This window comes from Ranitomeya imitator, chromosome 1, assembly GCF_032444005.1.
Source record: "Ranitomeya imitator isolate aRanImi1 chromosome 1, aRanImi1.pri, whole genome shotgun sequence".
Taxonomy (NCBI): Eukaryota; Metazoa; Chordata; class Amphibia; order Anura; family Dendrobatidae; genus Ranitomeya; species Ranitomeya imitator.
The window spans coordinates 651,340,848-651,362,401 of record NC_091282.1 but is presented as its reverse complement, the minus strand read 5'-3'; the positions used below and the strand labels follow the sequence as shown (position 1 = coordinate 651,362,401).

The 21,554-nt window shown below is 45.5% G+C and overlaps 1 protein-coding gene across 2 annotated transcripts in view; it reads left to right on the top strand.

The window, feature by feature from the left end:
- Window positions 1–20,206, top strand: part of VPS45 (vacuolar protein sorting 45 homolog) — a 43,750-nt gene extending 23,544 nt beyond the window's left edge. The window contains exons 15-16 of one of the 2 annotated variants that reach the window (XM_069728629.1): window positions 12,034–12,168; window positions 19,586–20,206. In XM_069728629.1, coding sequence (XP_069584730.1) covers window positions 12,034–12,121 — 88 coding nt within the window. In that variant the 3' untranslated portion in view covers window positions 12,122–12,168; window positions 19,586–20,206. Of the gene's footprint in view, window positions 1–12,033; window positions 13,925–19,585 lie in introns of those variants that run through there. The other variant, XM_069728620.1, reaches the window with a different exon arrangement.
- Window positions 20,207–21,554: the final 1,348 nt, after the last annotated feature.

Below are 21,554 nucleotides of genomic sequence, written 5' to 3'. Positions count from 1 at the left end.
AATCCGCTGACCTAATTGTTATTTCCAGACCTGCTTACAGCATTCGTCTCTGACGCACACGAGACTCCCTGTCGCTGACCGTTCATCAGAGGACGTTAGCTGTCCGCCCTGGGTACTTGGGATGGCATCACATAGAGGACGGCACTGACCTGTGGGCGTACTTTGATGGGCACCAGTGTACCAGTATTTAGATCTGGGTTTTCCCAAGGTGATGCTCCACCCCATATCAGAGCACAACATGAGAGCCGTTAATCTGATAAAACACACTGCTGCTGAGCTCCCCCTTATGCTTTCACTTTCATGAGTGATCTCTCACTTATCTGCAGTCTAATATTACATTTGACCTCTACATTACCAGGAAACTTTTAGTTTTGGCTTTTTTTTTTTCCCTTCCTTTTCTTCAGAGCCCATAACTTTTTTTTTTTTTTACGTTCTTTCTCGTATGTGATTTGTGTTCAGCAGGATGAGTTGTAGTATTGAATGACACCATTCATTTTATCATATATAGTGTACTAAAAAAATTTTGAAAAAAAAAATCCCAAGTTTGGTGAATAAGAATCCATGAAATGCTGACATTTTTTTGCGTTTAATTTTTACGGCATTCACCGTGCAGTGAAATTGGCTCGGTAACACAGAAGTGGGCAATTACTTTTCCCGAGAGACAGTAACTGTTGTGATGGGTCAAACCAACAGGCTGAAACTAATTCTCAATATTGTTATATTTTATCTTATTTTATTTTATATAGTTTATAAATTGTACTGCTCCTGTTATTTCAGTCCTTGAATCTTAATCAAGGGCTCCCAACATGATATGATGCTCCCGCACACAGTATGATAACCTCACAACCCTCCCACGCACAGTATGATGACTCTACAGCCCTCCCACGCACTGTATGATGTCCCCACAGCCCTCCCACACACAGTATGGTGACCACACAGCCCTCCCGCGCACTGTATGATGTCCCCACAGCCCTCCCGCGTACTGTATGATGTCCCCCACAGCCCTTCCACGCACTGTATGATGACCCCACAGCCCTCCCGCGCACTGTATGATGTCCCCACAGCCCTCCCACACACAGTATGATGACCCCACAGCCCTCCCACGCACTGTATGATGTCCCCACAGCCCTCCCACACACAGTATGATGACCCCACAGCCCTCCCACGCACTGTATGATGTCCCCACAGCCCTCCCACACACAGTATGATGACCCCACAGCCCTCCCACATACAGTATGATGACTCTACAGCCCTCCCACGCACTGTATGATGACCCCACAGCCCTCCCACACACAGTATGATGACCCCACAGCCCTCCCGCGCACTGTATGATGTCCCCACAGCCCTCCCACATACAGTATGATGACCCCACAGCCCTCCCACGCACTGTATGATGTCCCCACAGCCCTCCCGCGCACTGTATGATGTCCCCACAGCCCTCCCACACACAGTATGATGTCCCCACAGCCCTCCCACATACAGTATGATGACTCTACAGCCCTCCCACGCACTGTATGATGACCCTACAGCCCTTTCACACACAGCATGTGTTATGATAATGTAGGAACTTGCTGGGAAAAATAGGTAACACACTAAAAACTACCACTGACCCTGCCGATGACTGTACAGACGAGAGATCCTAACCCTAACCACAGACTATATGATGACAAATCAGACCAATGCTGCCTTCACGTTGCTCTTAAAGAACCGGAGGGCAGAGTGCAAATTGCTTACAGAAGGAAAAAGGTGCTGAAATAGCTAAAGATCCCAGAATGATTAATGCAAACCACAAAATAAAGGATTAAAACGTACTGCTGGAGGATATGTCGCCTTCTTCCTAACAAGAAACAGAAGATAAGTGTAGGGTTAAGAACATAAACAGCAGAGAGATAAACCATAGCTGGTCTTTCATCAACTGGCTTAAAGTACAGCAGTATGTATGGACATCCTAAGGCTATGTTCACACTTTGCGGATTCCACTGCGGATTTTTCCGCAGCAGAATTCCAAAATCCGCAGTGAAAACCCGTCGCGGTTTTTACTGCGGATTTATCGCGGTTTTTACTGCGGTTTCTTCTGCGGATTTTCATCTGCAGTTTCCTATTGGAGCAGGTGAAAATCCGCAGAAAAGAAGTGACATGCTGCGGAATGTAATCCGCTGCGTTTCTGCGCGTTTTTTTCCGCAGCATGTGCACAGCGTTTTTTGTTTCCCATAGGTTTACATTGTACTGTAAACTCATGGGAAACTGCTGCGGATCCGCAGCGGTCAAATCCGCTGCGGATCCGCAGCAAAATCCGCAAAGTGTGAACATAGCCTAAAGAGACTATCACCAGCAGGAAATGCCAGCAGGGGGAAAGTATATAGAGCTGCACTCGAAAGTTGATCGGGCAGACAAATGAGTAAATAAAAGACCTGTTAACCTAAAAAGACTGAAGCAAGAATAACTAAACACCTGATGAAAAGGTGTATCTGCTGTGGCTCAGCGGACAGAGGAGGCAACCACAAAGACAGACTCAAGAGTTCGAACCCAAGAGCATGACACCACAGCCCTCCCACACACACAGTATGATTACACCACTGCGCTCCCACAAATAGTATGATGTCCTTAAAGCCCACCTACACACAGTATGATGTTCCCACACTCAGTAGGATGACACTGCACAGTATGATGCCCTCATATCCATCTCACACACAGTATGATGTTCCCACACTCGGTATGATGACACTGCACAGTATGATGCCCTCATATCCCTCTCACACACAGTATGATGTTCCCACACTCGGTATGATGACACTGCACAGTATGATGCCCTCATATCCCTCTCACACACAGTATGATGTTCCCACACTCAGTATGATGACACTGCACAGTATGATGCCCTCATATCCCTCACACACAGTATGATGTTCCCACACACAGTATGATGACACTGCACAGTATGATGCCCTCATATCCCTCTCACACACAGTATGATGTTCCCACACTCAGTATGATGACACTGCACAGTATGATGCCCTCATATCCCTCTCACACACAGTATGATGATCCTACACTCAGTATGATGACACTGCACAGTATGATGCCCTCATATCCCTCACACACAGTATGATGTTCCCACACTCAGTATGATGACACTGCACAGTATGATGCCCTCATATCCCTCACACACAGTATGATGTTCCCACACACAGTATGATGACACTGCACAGTATGATGCCCTCATATCCCTCTCACACACAGTATGATGTTCCCACACTCAGTATGATGACACTGCACAGTATGATGCCCTCATATCCCTCTCACACACAGTATGATGTTCCCACACTCAGTATGATGACACTGCACAGTATGATGCCCTCATATCCCTCTCACACACAGTATGATGATCCTACACTCAGTATGATGACACTGCACAGTATGATGCCCTCATATCCCTCACACACAGTATGATGTTCCCACACTCAGTATGATGACACTGCACAGTATGATGCCCTCATATCCCTCACACACAGTATGATGTTCCCACACACAGTATGATGACACTGCACAGTATGATGCCCTCATATCCCTCTCACACACAGTATGATGTTCCCACACTCAGTATGATGACACTGCACAGTATGATGCCCTCATATCCCTCTCACACACAGTATGATGTTTCCACACTCAGTATGATGACACTGCACAGTATGATGCCCTCCTATCCCTCTCACACACAGTATGATGTTCCCACACTCAGTATGATGACACTGCACAGTATGATGCCCTCATATCCCTCTCACACACAGTATGATGATCCTACACTCGGTATGATGACACTGCACAGTATGATGCCCTCCTATCCCTCTCACACACAGTATGATGATCCTACACTCAGTATGATGACACTGCACAGTATGATGCCCTCATATCCCTCTCACACACAGTATGATGATCCTACACTCAGTATGATGACACTGCACAGTATGATGCCCTCATATCCCTCTCACACACAGTATGATGTTCCCACACTCAGTATGATGACACTGCACAGTATGATGCCCTCATATCCCTCTCGCACAGTATGATGTTCCCACACTCAGTATGATGACACTGCACAGTATGATGCCCTCATATCCCTCTCACACAGTATGATGATCCTACACTCAGTATGATGACACTGCACAGTATGATGCCCTCATATCCCTCACACACAGTATGATGATCCTACACTCAGTATGATGACACTGCACAGTATGATGCCCTCATATCCCTCTCACACACAGTATGATGTTCCCACACTCAGTATGATGACACTGCACAGTATGATGCCCTCATATCCCTCTCACAAACAGTATGATGTTCCCACACTCAGTATGATGACACTGCACAGTATGATGCCCTCATATCCCTCTCACACACAGTATGATGTTCCCACACACAGTATGATGACACTGCACAGTATGATGCCCTCATATCCCTCTCAAACACAGTATGATGTTCCCACACTCAGTATGATGACACTGCACAGTATGATGCCCTCATATCCCTCACACACAGTATGATGTTCCCACACACAGTATGATGACACTGCACAGTATGATGACCTCATATCCCTCTCAAACACAGTATGATGTTCCCACACTCAGTATGATGACACTGCACAGTATGATGACCTCATATCCCTCTCAAACACAGTATGATGTTCCCACACTCAGTATGATGACACTGCACAGTATGATGACCTCATATCCCTCTCACACACAGTATGATGTTCCCACACACAGTATGATGACACTGCACAGTATGATGCCCTCATATCCCTCTCAAACACAGTATGATGTTCCCACACTCAGTATGATGACACTGCACAGTATGATGCCCTCATATCCCTCACACACAGTATGATGTTCCCACACACAGTATGATGACACTGCACAGTATGATGCCCTCATATCCCTCTCACAAACAGTATGATGATCCTACACTCAGTATGATGACACTGCACAGTATGATGCCCTCATATCCCTCTCACACACAGTATGCTGTTCCCACACTCAGTATGATGACACTGCACAGTATGATGCCCTCATATCCCTCACACACAGTATGATGTTCCCACACACAGTATGATGACACTGCACAGTATGATGCCCTCATATCCCTCTCACAAACAGTTTGATGATCCTACACTCAGTATGATGACACTGCACAGTATGATGCCCTCATATCCCTCTCACACACAGTATGATGATCCTACACTCAGTATGATGACACTGCACAGTATGATGCCCTCATATCCCTCTCACACACAGTATGATGATCCTACACTCAGTATGATGACACTGCACAGTATGATGCCCTCATATCCCTCTCACACAGTATGATGTTCCCACACTCAGTATGATGACACTGCACAGTATGATGCCCTCATATCCCTCTCACACACAGTATGATGTTCCCACACTCAGTATGATGACACTGCACAGTATAATGCCCTCATATCCCTCTCACACACAGTATGATGACACTACACAGTATGATGCCCTCATATCCCTCTCACACACCGTTTGATGTTCCCACACTCAGTATGATGACACTGCACAGTATGATGCCCTCATATCCCTCTCACACACAGTATGATGTTTCCACACTCGGTATGATGACACTGCACAGTATGATGCCCTCATATCCCTCTCACACACAGTATGATGATCCTACACTCAGTATGATGACACTGCACAGTATGATGCCCTCATATCCCTCTCACACAGTATGATGATCCTACACTCAGTATGATGACACTGCACAGTATGATGCCCTCATATCCCTCTCACACACAGTATGATGTTCCCACACTCAGTATGATGACACTGCACAGTATGATGCCCTCCTATCCCTCTCACACACAGTATGATGTTCCCACACTCAGTATGATGACACTGCACAGTATGATGCCCTCATATCCCTCTCACACACAGTATGATGTTCCCACACTCAGTATGATGACACTGCACAGTATGATGCCCTCATATCCCTCTCACACACAGTATGATGTTCCCACACACAGTATGATGACACTGCACAGCATGATGCCCTCCTATCCCTCTCACACACAGTATGATGTTCCCACACTCAGTATGATGACCCTGCACAGTATGATGCCCTCATATCCCTCTCACACACAGTATGATGTTCCCACACTCAGTATGATGACACTGCACAGTATGATGCCCTCATATCCCTCTCACACACAGTATGATGTTCCCACACTCAGTATGATGACACTGCATAGTATGATGCCCTCATATCCCTCTCACACACAGTATGATGATCCTACACTCAGTATGATGACACTGCACAGTATGATGCCCTCATATCCCTCACACACAGTATGATGTTCCCACACTCAGTATGATGACACTGCACAGTATGATGCCCTCATATCCCTCTCACACAGTATGATGTTCCCACACTCAGTATGATGACACTGCACAGTATGATGCCCTCATATCCCTCTCACACACAGTATGATGTTCCCACACTCAGTATGATGACACTGCACAGTATAATGCCCTCATATCCCTCTCACACACAGTATGATGTTCCCACACTCAGTATGATGACCCTGCACAGTATGATGCCCTCATATCCCTCTCACACACAGTATGATGTTCCCACACTCAGTATGATGACACTGCACAGTATGATGCCCTCATATCCCTCTCACACACAGTATGATGTTCCCACACTCAGTATGATGACACTGCATAGTATGATGCCCTCATATCCCTCTCACACACAGTATGATGATCCTACACTCAGTATGATGACACTGCACAGTATGATGCCCTCATATCCCTCACACACAGTATGATGTTCCCACACTCAGTATGATGACACTGCACAGTATGATGCCCTCATATCCCTCTCACACAGTATGATGTTCCCACACTCAGTATGATGACACTGCACAGTATGATGCCCTCATATCCCTCTCACACACAGTATGATGTTCCCACACTCAGTATGATGACACTGCACAGTATGATGCCCTCATATCCCTCTCACACACCGTTTGATGTTCCCACACTCAGTATGATGACACTGCACAGTATGATGCCCTCATATCCCTCTCACACAGTATGATGATACTACACTCAGTATGATGACACTGCACAGTATGATGCCCTCATATCCCTCTCACACACAGTATGATGTTCCCACACTCAGTATGATGACACTGCACAGTATGATGCCCTCCTATCCCTCTCACACACAGTATGATGTTCCCACACTCAGTATGATGACACTGCACAGTATGATGCCCTCATATCCCTCTCACACAGTATGATGTTCCCACACTCAGTATGATGACACTGCACAGTATGATGCCCTCATATCCCTCTCACACACAGTATGATGTTCCCACACTCAGTATGATGACACTGCACAGTATAATGCCCTCATATCCCTCTCACACACAGTATGATGTTCCCACACTCAGTATGATGACCCTGCACAGTATGATGCCCTCATATCCCTCTCACACACAGTATGATGTTCCCACACTCAGTATGATGACACTGCACAGTATGATGCCCTCATATCCCTCTCACACACAGTATGATGTTCCCACACTCAGTATGATGACACTGCATAGTATGATGCCCTCATATCCCTCTCACACACAGTATGATGATCCTACACTCAGTATGATGACACTGCACAGTATGATGCCCTCATATCCCTCACACACAGTATGATGTTCCCACACTCAGTATGATGACACTGCACAGTATGATGCCCTCATATCCCTCTCACACAGTATGATGTTCCCACACTCAGTATGATGACACTGCACAGTATGATGCCCTCATATCCCTCTCACACACAGTATGATGTTCCCACACTCAGTATGATGACACTGCACAGTATGATGCCCTCATATCCCTCTCACACACCGTTTGATGTTCCCACACTCAGTATGATGACACTGCACAGTATGATGCCCTCATATCCCTCTCACACAGTATGATGATACTACACTCAGTATGATGACACTGCACAGTATGATGCCCTCATATCCCTCTCACACACAGTATGATGTTCCCACACTCAGTATGATGACACTGCACAGTATGATGCCCTCCTATCCCTCTCACACACAGTATGATGTTCCCACACTCAGTATGATGACACTGCACAGTATGATGCCCTCATATCCCTCTCACACACAGTATGATGTTCCCACACTCAGTATGATGACACTGCACAGTATGATGCCCTCATATCCCTCTCACAGTATGATGTTCCCACACTCAGTATGATGACACTGCACAGTATGATGCCCTCATATCCCTCTCAAACACAGTATGATGTTCCCACACTCAGTATGATGACACTGCACAGTATGATGCCCTCATATCCCTCACACACAGTATGATGTTCCCACACTCAGTATAATGACACTGCACAGTATGATGCCCTCATATCCCTCACACACAGTATGATGTTCCCACACTCAGTATGATGACACTGCACAGTATGATGCCCTCATATCCCTCTCACACACAGTATGATGATCCTACACTCAGTATGATGACACTGCACAGTATGATGCCCTCATATCCCTCTCACACACAGTATGATGATCCTACACTCAGTATGATGACACTGCACAGTATGATGCCCTCATATCCCTCTCACACACAGTATGATGTTCCCACACTCAGTATGATGACACTGCACAGTATGATGCCCTCATATCCCTCTCACAAACAGTATGATGTTCCCACACTCAGTATGATGACACTGCACAGTATGATGCCCTCATATCCCTCTCACACACAGTATGATGTTCCCACACTCAGTATGATGACACTGCACAGTATGATGCCCTCATATCCCTCTCACACACAGTATGATGATCCTACACTCGGTATGATGACACTGCACAGTATGATGCCCTCCTATCCCTCTCACACACAGTATGATGTTCCCACACTCAGTATGATGACACTGCACAGTATGATGCCCTCCTATCCCTCTCACACACAGTATGATGTTCCCACACTCGGTATGATGACACTGCACAGTATGATGCCCTCATATCCCTCTCACACACAGTATGATGTTTCCACACTCAGTATGATGACACTGCACAGTATGATGCCCTCATATCCCTCTCACACACAGTATGATGTTCCCACACTCAGTATGATGACACTGCACAGTATGATGCCCTCATATCCCTCTCACAAACAGTATGATGTTCCCACACTCAGTATGATGACACTGCACAGTATGATGCCCTCATATCCCTCTCACACACAGTATGATGATCCCACACTCAGTATGATGACACTGCACAGTATGATGCCCTCACATCCCTCTCACACACAGTATGATGTTCCCACACTCAGTATGATGACACTACACAGTATGATGCCCTCATATCCCTCTCACACACAGCATGATGTTCCCACACTCAGTATGATGACACTGCACAGTATGATGCCCTCATATCCCTCTCAAACACAGTATGATGTTCCCACACTCAGTATGATGACACTGCACAGTATGATGCCCTCATATCCCTCTCAAACACAGTATGATGTTCCCACACTCAGTATGATGACACTGCACAGTATGATGCCCTCATATCCCTCTCACAGTATGATGTTCCCACACTCAGTATGATGACACTGCACAGTATGATGCCCTCATATCCCTCTCACAGTAAGATGTTCCCACACTCAGTATGATGACACTGCACAGTATGATGCCCTCATATCCCTCTCAAACACAGTATGATGTTCCCACACTCAGTATGATGACACTGCACAGTATGATGCCCTCATATCCCTCACACACAGTATGATGTTCCCACACTCAGTATGATGACACTGCACAGTATGATGCCCTCATATCCCTCTCACACACAGTATGATGTTCCCACACTCAGTATGATGACACTGCACAGTATGATGCCCTCATATCCCTCTCACAGTATGATGTTCCCACACTCAGTATGATGACACTGCACAGTATGATGCCCTCATATCCCTCTCAAACACAGTATGATGTTCCCACACTCAGTATGATGACACTGCACAGTATGATGCCCTCATATCCCTCACACACAGTATGATGTTCCCACACTCAGTATGATGACACTGCACAGTATGATGCCCTCATATCCCTCACACACAGTATGATGTTCCCACACTCAGTATGATGACACTGCACAGTATGATGCCCTCATATCCCTCTCACACACAGTATGATGATCCTACACTCGGTATGATGACACTGCACAGTATGATGCCCTCATATCCCTCTCACACACAGTATGATGTTCCCACACTCAGTATGATGACACTGCACAGTATGATGCCCTCATATCCCTCTCACACACAGTATGATGATCCTATACTCAGTATGATGACACTGCACAGTATGATGCCCTCATATCCCTCTCACACACAGTATGATGATCCTACACTCAGTATGATGACACTGCACAGTATGATGCCCTCATATCCCTCTCACACACAGTATGATGATCCTACACTCAGTATGATGACACTGCACAGTATGATGCCCTCATATCCCTCTCACACACAGTATGATGATCCTACACTCAGTATGATGACACTGCACAGTATGATGCCCTCATATCCCTCACACACAGTATGATGTTCCCACACTCAGTATGATGACACTGCACAGTATGATGCCCTCATATCCCTCTCACACACAGTATGATGATCCTACACTCAGTATGATGACACTGCACAGTATGATGCCCTCCTATCCCTCTCACACACAGTATGATGTTCCCACACTCGGTATGATGACACTGCACAGTATGATGCCCTCATATCCCTCTCACACACAGTATGATGTTCCCACACTCAGTATGATGACACTGCACAGTATGATGCCCTCATATCCCTCTCACACACAGTATGATGATCCTACACTCAGTATGATGACACTGCACAGTATGATGCCCTCATATCCCTCTCACACACAGTATGATGATCCTACACTCAGTATGATGACACTGCACAGTATGATGCCCTCATATCCCTCTCACACACAGTATGATGATCCTACACTCAGTATGATGACACTGCACAGTATGATGCCCTCATATCCCTCACACACAGTATGATGTTCCCACACTCAGTATGATGACACTGCACAGTATGATGCCCTCATATCCCTCTCACACACAGTATGATGATCCTACACTCGGTATGATGACACTGCACAGTATGATGCCCTCCTATCCCTCTCACACACAGTATGATGTTCCCACACTCGGTATGATGACACTGCACAGTATGATGCCCTCATATCCCTCTCACACACAGTATGATGTTTCCACACTCAGTATGATGACACTGCACAGTATGATGCCCTCATATCCCTCACACACAGTATGATGTTCCCACACTCAGTATGATGACACTGCACAGTATGATGCCCTCATATCCCTCTCACACACAGTATGATGTTCCCACACTCAGTATGATGACACTGCACAGTATGATGCCCTCATATCCCTCTCACACACAGTATGATGATCCTACACTCAGTATGATGACACTGCACCGTGTTGCACAGCAACATGCTCCTCCAAGTCACAGACGGTTTGTGGCTGTTTCCAGCCCATTGGCAGTCCTGACAGTAGGCTGGACAAGAATAACCAAATGGCCGATGTTTACAGGTCTGCGATATGATTCCCCAAGGCAATACTGTTAGGGCAATACCAAACTTCTGATCTAATATACGTATGGATTGGTCACTCCCTCAGGAGCATCGCTCTTCTAATGTTTTGTTTTGTTTTCTCTCCCCCTTTTTTTATACATGATCTATTTTTGCGCACTTTTTTTTTGTTCTTTATATAATTTTGGATTATAATGGAATCTAGTTATTGCATAACATAATGCAAATTCCATGTTAACCCTATTACATAATGCTCAGGTTACGGTAGTCTGCCTCTATTATATGTATTTGCTGATCATATGTCTCTTTTTTCAGTTTCCTGGAAGAAGTCCAAGCAGCTGGCTTCCATGTCCGCCCTTCAGAAACATACCAGGGGGCAGCGCGGTCGTCAGTGAGGCGATAAGGACAGAAACGTGGCATTCCTGCCTGCCCTGGGCGTCCATTGTCATGGTGTGCACTAGTTCTCTCTCCTATTGTACAACGTCTGTGTCATCTCCGCTGGGATTAGGGCGTCTTATATCCGTTCTCATGGTCGACCACAACTATAAGACTTCGGCCCTTCTTCAGAATCTATGGACGATGGCTTGTGGGGAATATTTCAATAGTTTATACCAAGATCCATGTCCATAATCAGCTGCTGAATAGTCCGTCCGTCTTGGTGTACAGAGCTCTGCCAGGTTTGGTGTTTTCTGGCAGTAGATGGACTTGATTATTTGCCCTTGCGGAGATAAAAGAATATACGTTGTACCCAGATTGGGAGGGATAATGCAGTGAAGGGGCGACTTATTTAATATGGGGATTATCTTTATACAGAATCCTGCTACATTGATATTCAATGGCACAAAAATGGGCACTGCCCTTTCATCCAGCTGACATCCTGGCATGGAAGCAGCAAGTTTTATCTTTGGTTTCATCTAAAATATGGTGTTTGTAGGACTTAGGTGTAGTGTTAAAGGGGCTCTTGCATAGGACGGGTGTCACAGATGTGGTCAATCTGCTCTAAAGCTTCCTGCCAGCTGCTATGACATAACGGGGCAGTATGGCTTGTTTTTTGCAAGGCATCTGGTAGATAGGCAAAAATGTATTTATTTTTTGACAGTGGGGGCACTGTCGGGACCACCTCACATCAGCTGATGTCACTGGGGCAAATAACAATGTTGTAATGCATGGGAAAGCCAGGCCCCAGTGGTGGAGGGGAAGGGTATCCACTCCCTGATATTACTTACGTGGGAAATGGGGTTGTCACAAAACATACCCCCTTTAAAGCGGACTTCTTCTATCTCACAAAACCTGCGGAAAAGCACGGTCTTGCAACCTTCGTCTCACGATCACAAAAACTACAAAGGCACCAAAAGTTGTATGTCCAGGAACTGGCTCATGGTCTAATTTTCTAATACGCCATCCACTCTTTCAGTATTCTGCCAGCACTATAGGTGCTGGAGCTTTCTCCCTTTTCACTTCCAATGCTTCATACCTGCAATTATCCCATGACATGTCTGTCCTAAATTGAAAGCATGTCTCTCGGTTATGCCTGGATACAGTTTGCCAGACATGAGACAAAGACTCCCCCTCTCTGTAGAGGAGGTAAAGGCTCCACCTCCTTGTAGAGGGGCAAAAGACCTGCCGCAATTATTTGTTATCTATGTCTGTAGATTATACTGGCTGTTGCAGCATGGGCTCATATTTCTCCAAGCCCTTTTCAATAAATTGGATATTTGCAGAAATTTCTGCTCCAAACCTTTCCTGTGTGCCCAAACCCCTAGGAGAATGTTACATCTATATATTTGCTGTGGTATCCGGTGTGCGAATACGTGGACGACCTTGACAAAACTTCACACAACTCATTTCATTTCAGTAGGCACATTTTGGGTTGAAACTTAAACCTTTCAGTAAAGTTAAAAGTTTATGTTCTTTTTCCCTTGGAGTGGAATTGTTCCCTGTTATCAGCCATTTAAGATATGGCAGAGGCTAGCTGTGTTTTAAGGGGGGTGAGTGGCTGTGCATGTGCTATATATGTGATAATGTAAAGGGTCTTCCACTCTTCAGGAGTAGTAGGCAGCTTCTATGTAATGATGTTGCCATCTTCTAGATTTTGGGTCTGTTCTCCAAGATATGAACCCATGCACAAATCGTCCAGTGTCTCCTGCAGATACTGTATTGTGTGTTCTTCATGTACTAAATAAATGTCCAGTTATAGATAAATGTATTACCCTGGTGTCCCCACCACTCTGCTGTGTGAAGATTTCATGCAGAGCATTATGGATTTGGGCCTGACTGAAGAAACGGTTTCCTTTTAGAGAGCCTCAGATCGTGCTCTCTTCATAAAAATGCTCTGAAAAATGTGACGGTGCCACATAAAATAAAAACCAGTGAACAAAGATGTGGTCTATCGCATCCCACTCCGAAAGGAGAACGGCCCCCATAAACCATTCCCTATACCTCCGAGCCAGAAGGCCACAGCACGGGACTGGGACAAATGGCTCCTCTTTGCCAAAGCTCAGGGAAAGCCCAAACCCGTCCTCCACCCGTGGCCACCCAAGTGAAAGCGGAGGGGTCAATCTCAACTGGTTCCTCTTCCAGAGGGGAACGAGGTGGGAAAAAGGTTCTGAACCCTGGGCATGTACCAAATTTAATGTATGCCTGTTGTTGAGACAGCCATCTGGCTTAGGAAGACCTCTAAGGGAGGCAGTGCCGCCTGAGGAAAAAGGATGCAGATTGACTTTTCTTAAGGAGGTGGAAAGTGGTCAATAGTGCCACCAATTGGAAGAATTTACCAAATATACGTACGCTACTCACCTGGTAGCAGTGTTTTTTCAGGAGCCATGACAGCACAACGAGAGAGGGGATCCGCCCTTCAGGGACAGGAAACCTACAGACATAAAAAGGGCGGTACCTCTCTCCCACGTCAGTTGGTTCCAGAGCATGAGAGGACCACCTTGGTTAGTAACACAGATGCAGCATATAAACAAATACATTTTATTATGTAAGTGAACATGGAATTTTAAGGAAAACCGAAAGGGTGTTGAATCGTCCAAAAAATAGGGTAGGGAATCTAAGGGTGCTGTCATGGCTCCTGAAAAAACACTGCTACCAGGTGAGTAGCGTACGTATTTATTCAGTCGCCATGACAGCACAACGAGAGACTTTCAGAGAAGCAAGGAAGATTAGGGGGGGATAATAGCCTCCAGCACCCTTCTCCCAAACGTAAGGTCCGAGGAACTACCCAGATCTAATCTGTAGTGTCTAAGAAAGGTAGAAGGAGAAGACCATGTGGCCGCCTTACATATGTCTTCGATCGATACTTCTGACCTCTCCGCCCAGGAAGATGCTACGGCCCGCATGGAGTGTGCCTTTATACCATCTGGAACTTCGTTGCCACCTGCTGTATAAGCGAGAGAGATCGCCTCCCTGATCCATCTGGCTAGAGTGTTTTTAGATACTCTAAGACCCTTCCTCACCCCTTGATAGGCTACAAACAGAGAGTTATCTTTTTTCCAGGCATCTGAAACTGAAATATATCTAAGGAGGCATCTTCTTACATCTAAGGAATGACATTTTCGTTCTTTATCATTAGCAGGGTTGGAGCAAAATGTGGGTAGGACTACCTCCTGTACCCTGTGGAATTTTGACGCAACTCTTGGAAGATCGAGGGGATCGGGTTTCAAGATTACTCTATCCTCCCTGAACTGTATGTATGGTGGATGTCTGGAAAGTGCCTGCAGATCACTAACCCTTCTAGCAGATGTGAGTGCAACCAAGAGGGCTGTTTTGATTGAAAGGATTTTTACAGGGATGGTATCAATAGGCTCGAATGGGGCTTGCGTTAGGGCTGAGAGAACAAGATTTAGATCCCATGGGACTAACCTTTGTTTAATGATTGGTCTGGACCTAGTGACTGCTTTGAAAAATCTAGATATCCAGTGATTACTGGCTAAGTTAAGATTGTATAGTGCCGCCAGAGCCGACACTTGAACTCTGAGAGTACTTGTGGCCAAGCCCATCTCTAGACCTTTCTGTAAAAATTCAAGAATCTGGTTTATACATGGTTTCTGGTCAATTTGAGCCCCTGAACATGATAGAAATTTTCTCCACAGTCTAACATAGACATCTTCCTCAGCCAAGGAAACCATGACCTCTTGGGCCAGAATGGGGCTATCAAGATTACCTGGGCCCTGTCCTCCCGAATCTTCCTCAGAACTAATGGAATTAGGTTTAGAGGGGGAAAGGCATACGCGAGACTGAAGCGCCAAGATATCAGCAGGGCGTCCACAACATATGGGTTGTCTTTTGGATTTAGGGAGCAGAATTGGTGTAATTTTTTGTTCCCCCTGCTGGCAAAAAGGTCTATCTCTGGACAACCCCATAACTGAATGATCTGATTGAAGACGGCTGGATTTAGCGACCACTCTCCCTGTCTGAGTTTGTTGCGGCTTAGATAGTCTGCTTTGGTATTGATACTTCCTCTTATATGAAGAGCCGTCAGAGAGAGAAGATGTTCTTCGGCCACCTGAAAAATATGATTTGCGACCTTCATCAATGAACTGGATCGTGTACCACCTTGACGATTAATGTAGGCCACGGTTACCCGATTGTCCGATAATAGCCTGACGTGTCGACCCTGTAGGGGTACAAGGAATTTATTTAAGGCATGTTTTACAGCCAACAGCTCTTTCAGATTGGAGGATGAGTCCTGTTCAGACTGAGGCCATAGCCCCTGAACCCAATCCTCCCCTAAGTGAGCCCCCCATCCCTTAGGGCTAGCATCCGTAGTCAATACTCTAGATACATGATTTATCCAAGGGACCCCCCTATGTAGATTTGAAGTGTGAGTCCACCAAACAAGGGAATGTGTAGTCTCCGCAGAAAGTGTAAATTTACTATCGAGGTGAGCCCCTAGACGACGGGAATTGTGTAAAACGTCCCATTGTAGTGTCCTTGTGTGGAACTGGACCCAGAGAACTGGCTGGCTGGCTGCCGTTAGTTCCTTCTGGCGATTCCATTATGGAATGAACAAGGAACACCAGCAACCCATGCGTGCAGCATTAAATAAGGCCCCCAGGGTACCGCCCCCGGATGGGGGTCAGCAGGGAATCCCAGGTGCCGATTCCTTTAATCGATGGGGGACCGCCACCGCTCCGTGCTGCGCTGCCCCCGCCCGACGGAAAAACCATCAGACCATCCCCAGAAGCCCCGACCGTCCCTGCAGCCGGGCGCCGCCATTAGCCGAAAACGGCGCTACTGCGCATGCCCGGCCACGTCATTCGGCCGCGCCGCTCACTGCGTCATCCGGACACGCCCCTTCCGGACGCGGCAGCGGCGCTAAGCAGACACGTGGACCAGGATGGCAGCGGACACCTCACCGGACCGACGCCGCTCCCCCGCAGGGCACAGACGAGCTCCCGAGGACCCAGCAGACCGCACCAAGCATAGACTCCCCAGTTACCCCCTTGCTGCGGACACCACAGAAGTCAGCCTATATGTCTGAGGCTGCTTCCTCCTGCTGCCACCTACACAAACAGTCCCCCTGCTGTGTGGTGCTTCCTGCCTCCTGATCAGGCCGAGGTAGGGGACCCCCGCTACCTGCATCGGCCTGCCAGGAGTGGGGACGTCTTCATACCTTCGACCTTCTTCACATGCCTGTCTGAAGAGGTTCCGCTGTCAGGGACAGGAAACCAACTGACGTGGGAGAGAGGTACCGCCCTTTTTATGTCTGTAGGTTTCCTGTCCCTGAAGGGCGGATCCCCTCTCTCGTTGTGCTGTCATGGCGACTGAATAAAAGCCATTTTAATGAGCTTTATAACCTAAAAACATATGAAAAAATCCAGATTTTCTTCCAATGAGATATCGGGGTAGAGTGGATTTATGACAAGCGTTGTTGATCTAAGCACAACTCAAAAGATCTCAGGAGAAAGTGGCTTGATGTCAACGCGTTTGAGTCCATCTGACTCCTTCCTCAGGACACCACAAATGAAAATGGCAACTGACAGGTATGCCACTAAATACACAGAAAATTAAAATAAAAGCACCAAAAAGGGGCGTGACATACGCCGATTTAAAACATACAATTTAATAATTGAAGTTGGATAAAAATAGGTCTAGTGTCTTGTTTTTAGTTTAAAACCTTGTGTCGTTAAAATAAAAAGAAATCAAGAATTACAAATGGAGTGATTGTGTATGGCTTTAATAAAAGCGCGATGATGGGTTTGAACTCATTTGATGCTACTCCGTTTGGGTGGTTTCATCTTAAATCTGGAGCTATATATACAGTTCAGACAGGGTCTCTGAAGATAAATCTAATAACCTTAGCAGGAAGGGATAAAGATTGAAATAAAAAGACCATGTATATAGATTAATATGTGATAACTGTAGGGAAAAGAAAAACGAGGGTGTACAAAGATAATATGTGTACTACGGTAATTTGTATTTTGGGTTTAAAAAGGTTTTATTACATCACAGTGAATGATGCTGTGAAATAGAATAAAAATGAGTTCAATGAGGAAAATGAGTGTTCGATAATACAGATGGTAAACTACCTGTCAAACGAGTTCAAAACCATCATTGCTGTTTTATTAAAGTCTTATATGATCACTCATTTTTGCAATTCTTGTTTTTTCTTTTAATAAAGTAAGGTTTTAAAATAAAACAAGACAACGGACCTATTTTTATCCAACTTTATGAAACTGTATTTCACGGGATTACTTAGACCGAGAGGAGCCAGAAGACCACAGTCACGAAGTGTCGGCGCGACGTACCAACGGAAGTGTTTGCTTTCACATTTCCGTCTGTGTTGCTGGGCAGGAAAGAGTCAGAGACAGACATTTCCTGCGGGGCATGCGCAGACGGGAAAACTGGATACGACGTACAGAAAAACGTTCCCTTGAACGTTTTTCTGTGACGATGGTCCGCCAAAACCCGACGCAATCCAGTGCCCGACGGACACAACGTGTGGCCATACGTCGCAATCTGTTGGCAATAAAAGTCTATGGGAAAATGCATTTTCAAAAATCGACGGCTTGCGATGTGACACAAAAGACGGAAACGTGAAAGTAGCCTTAGAAGCACTTCACCTTCATATTAAACGGTGCAAGTTTCTTTTGGCAGTGCAGGGGTTAATCTGCTCAGCTGAGAGCTCTTGGTAGCTTTCCTGCATCAAGGCTCTCAGCTGTTCACTGTTAGTCACTTCCATCTATATAATCTGGACCCTGGCTAGCACTCATTGTCAGAAAGCTTATGCTGCATGGGTGGAGGTTGTTGTTGGTTGTTTATAAGAGGAGGCGGGTGGTGGGTTTATCTGTGACTGTTTCTAGGTTTTGAGTGTATGATAATTCCCTTTCTTCGCCTACCTTGGTTTAACCACATCCTCCACTCCCCACTGCATTCCTCTGTTATCTGTGTGAGTTTATTTGTATGTTTGGTATTTTCTGTAACCCCTTTTGGTATTACCTTGTTAGTCTGGTTGGAGTATTACAGTACACTACTGCTCCCCTCTTCCCTGGATGGGGGAAGGGTACAGACTGAGGGAGGATTTAGGAGCTAAGGCAAGATACATGGCCCCGGCATCTTCACCATCAGAAATAATCCGGGAAACAGGGCAAGCTAGGGCACCCCTAGCGTTATGGACAGGGAAGGAGCCCCTGGTCCCGGAACACCCGGCAATAGTCATCACACTGTATGTTTTAATGGATGTTAAACCCAGCCTATCTCACATGGAAATGTATCCCTTTTTTATTCTCACCAATTTACTTGGATAAGGCACTACTGCGCTTTGCTTTTTTTTTTTATCTGACCTTCCGCTAGTAAACTCCTCCTATATTTTTCCATTTTAATATTGAAAAATAATTAGAGAAATCATCTCAATGTGCTTTAGGTCCACCTACTCCTCATGGTCCTGTGTGGATCCAAGACAACTAACTTCAGCAGGAGCCTCTGCCCTAAAGATCACTAAGCACTACCTACTTGACTTAAGGGATGAGATCTCAGTAGTCACCAGCCAAAGATGAGATCTCAGTAGTCACCAGCCAAAGATGGAACTGATCAGCAGAAGATTAAAAGGAAATATGACCTCAGAAAATGAACAATTGTTCAATTCAGGATTTCGTATTTAAATTATTTTTTCTTACATTTTTGGCAATGATATATTTTTTTGTGCATGTACATTAGCAGCAATGAACAGACCCCAACTGCTTTGTATTGAAGCAACTAATGAGTGTGCAAAAGTGATTGTGAAGGAAGCCCTCTTCCTTCACAATCACTTTTGCACACTCATTAGTTGCTTCAATACATTGTGACACTGTGACATTGCCTATTGTGATTTGTAGATCCTGTATTAGCTGTGTAAAGTGCTGAAATGTTATTGTAATGATGCCTCTGGTGATAATGAAACTGCTGAAAACTATGCCTTTTAATTTATTTATTTTTTTTATTTTTAATAAAAATTGTAAGATAAAAAAATTGCCAAACTTAAAAAAAATACGAGTAATATAAAACCTGATATGAACCATAGGTCATTCTCTGATGACACATCCCCTATAACCTCTGATCCAGTAAGGCTGCTTCAGTTTTCATAAAATACTGAAAGCTAACCAAACATTTGTCCAGTCACCTCCAGTTCTCGATGTTATAAATTGCCAAAACTTCTGACTTGATCAGGCCTAATCTATCTTTGTACTTATTACTACTACTATTTCTGGTCGTGCTGTCACATGGTTTTGCTCTTGTTCTTGGTCTGCTAATCTTGAGAGACGCTGTGGCTGCCATCAGACAGAAGGTTGCAGGATGTTGTGATAAAGGCCAGATGTTTGTCACCTTTGGAAACAAGACATATTTCACAATAGCCGTCTAGTTGTCGTTCCACCAATGCTCCAATCATAATTACGTGACACTGGATCTTCCGCTAATGTGAGGTGCTGGGGCAAATAATGATGGAAATTGTTATTAAGGGAGAAAATATTGGTTGGTATTATTCTTATGATCACATTGTGACAATGTTGAGTACTGCAATGGGATAGGAAAGAAAGCCCCAAATTGTGTCATACTCCCTTGTACCATTAAAACACTTTAAGTTCTGGACACCACACGATCTATTATGTTCTGTGAGACCCACAAATGACTCCATCGTATAGAAATCTCGAGTTTATGAAGACAAGTCATCACCTTGACTGATAAGGATCGGTCAGGAAAGGTCCTCAGATATTTCCCAACTGGCCATTGTCCTTCTGAAACAAGCTCTGCTATAAATGGGTTATGCAAATAAGATTGAGGACATCAGAGACAGTTTTAGTCGACAACCCCCAGAGCCCTTCCTCCCAACTACCCAGCCCTCCACTTCCAAAACCAACTTCACCATTACAGAAGATCGACTCTCCACTCTACTCTCAAGATCACATCTCACCACCTGTGCACTTGACCCGATCCCTTCCAACTTCATCCCAAACCTCGCCACAGTCTTCATCCAAACCCTAACCCATCTCTTCAACCTATCACTAACAACTGGTGTTTTCCCCTCAAGCTTTAAACATGCCTCAATCACACCTATCCTCAGAAAGCCCTCTCTTGACCCATCCTCTATCTAGCTATCGCCCTATATCACTTCTCCCCTATGCCTCAAAACTGCTGGAACAACATGTCCATCTTGAACTGTCCTCCCATCTATCTTCCTGCTCCCTCTTCGACCGCCTACAATCGGGCTTCGGGTCACACCACTCCACTGAAACTGGCCTAACTAAGGTCACCAATGACCTATTAACCGCCAAGAGCAAGTGACACTACTCTATCCTCCTCCTCCTGGACCTGTCCTCTGCCTTTAACACAGTGGACTATTCCCTGTTGCTGCGCAC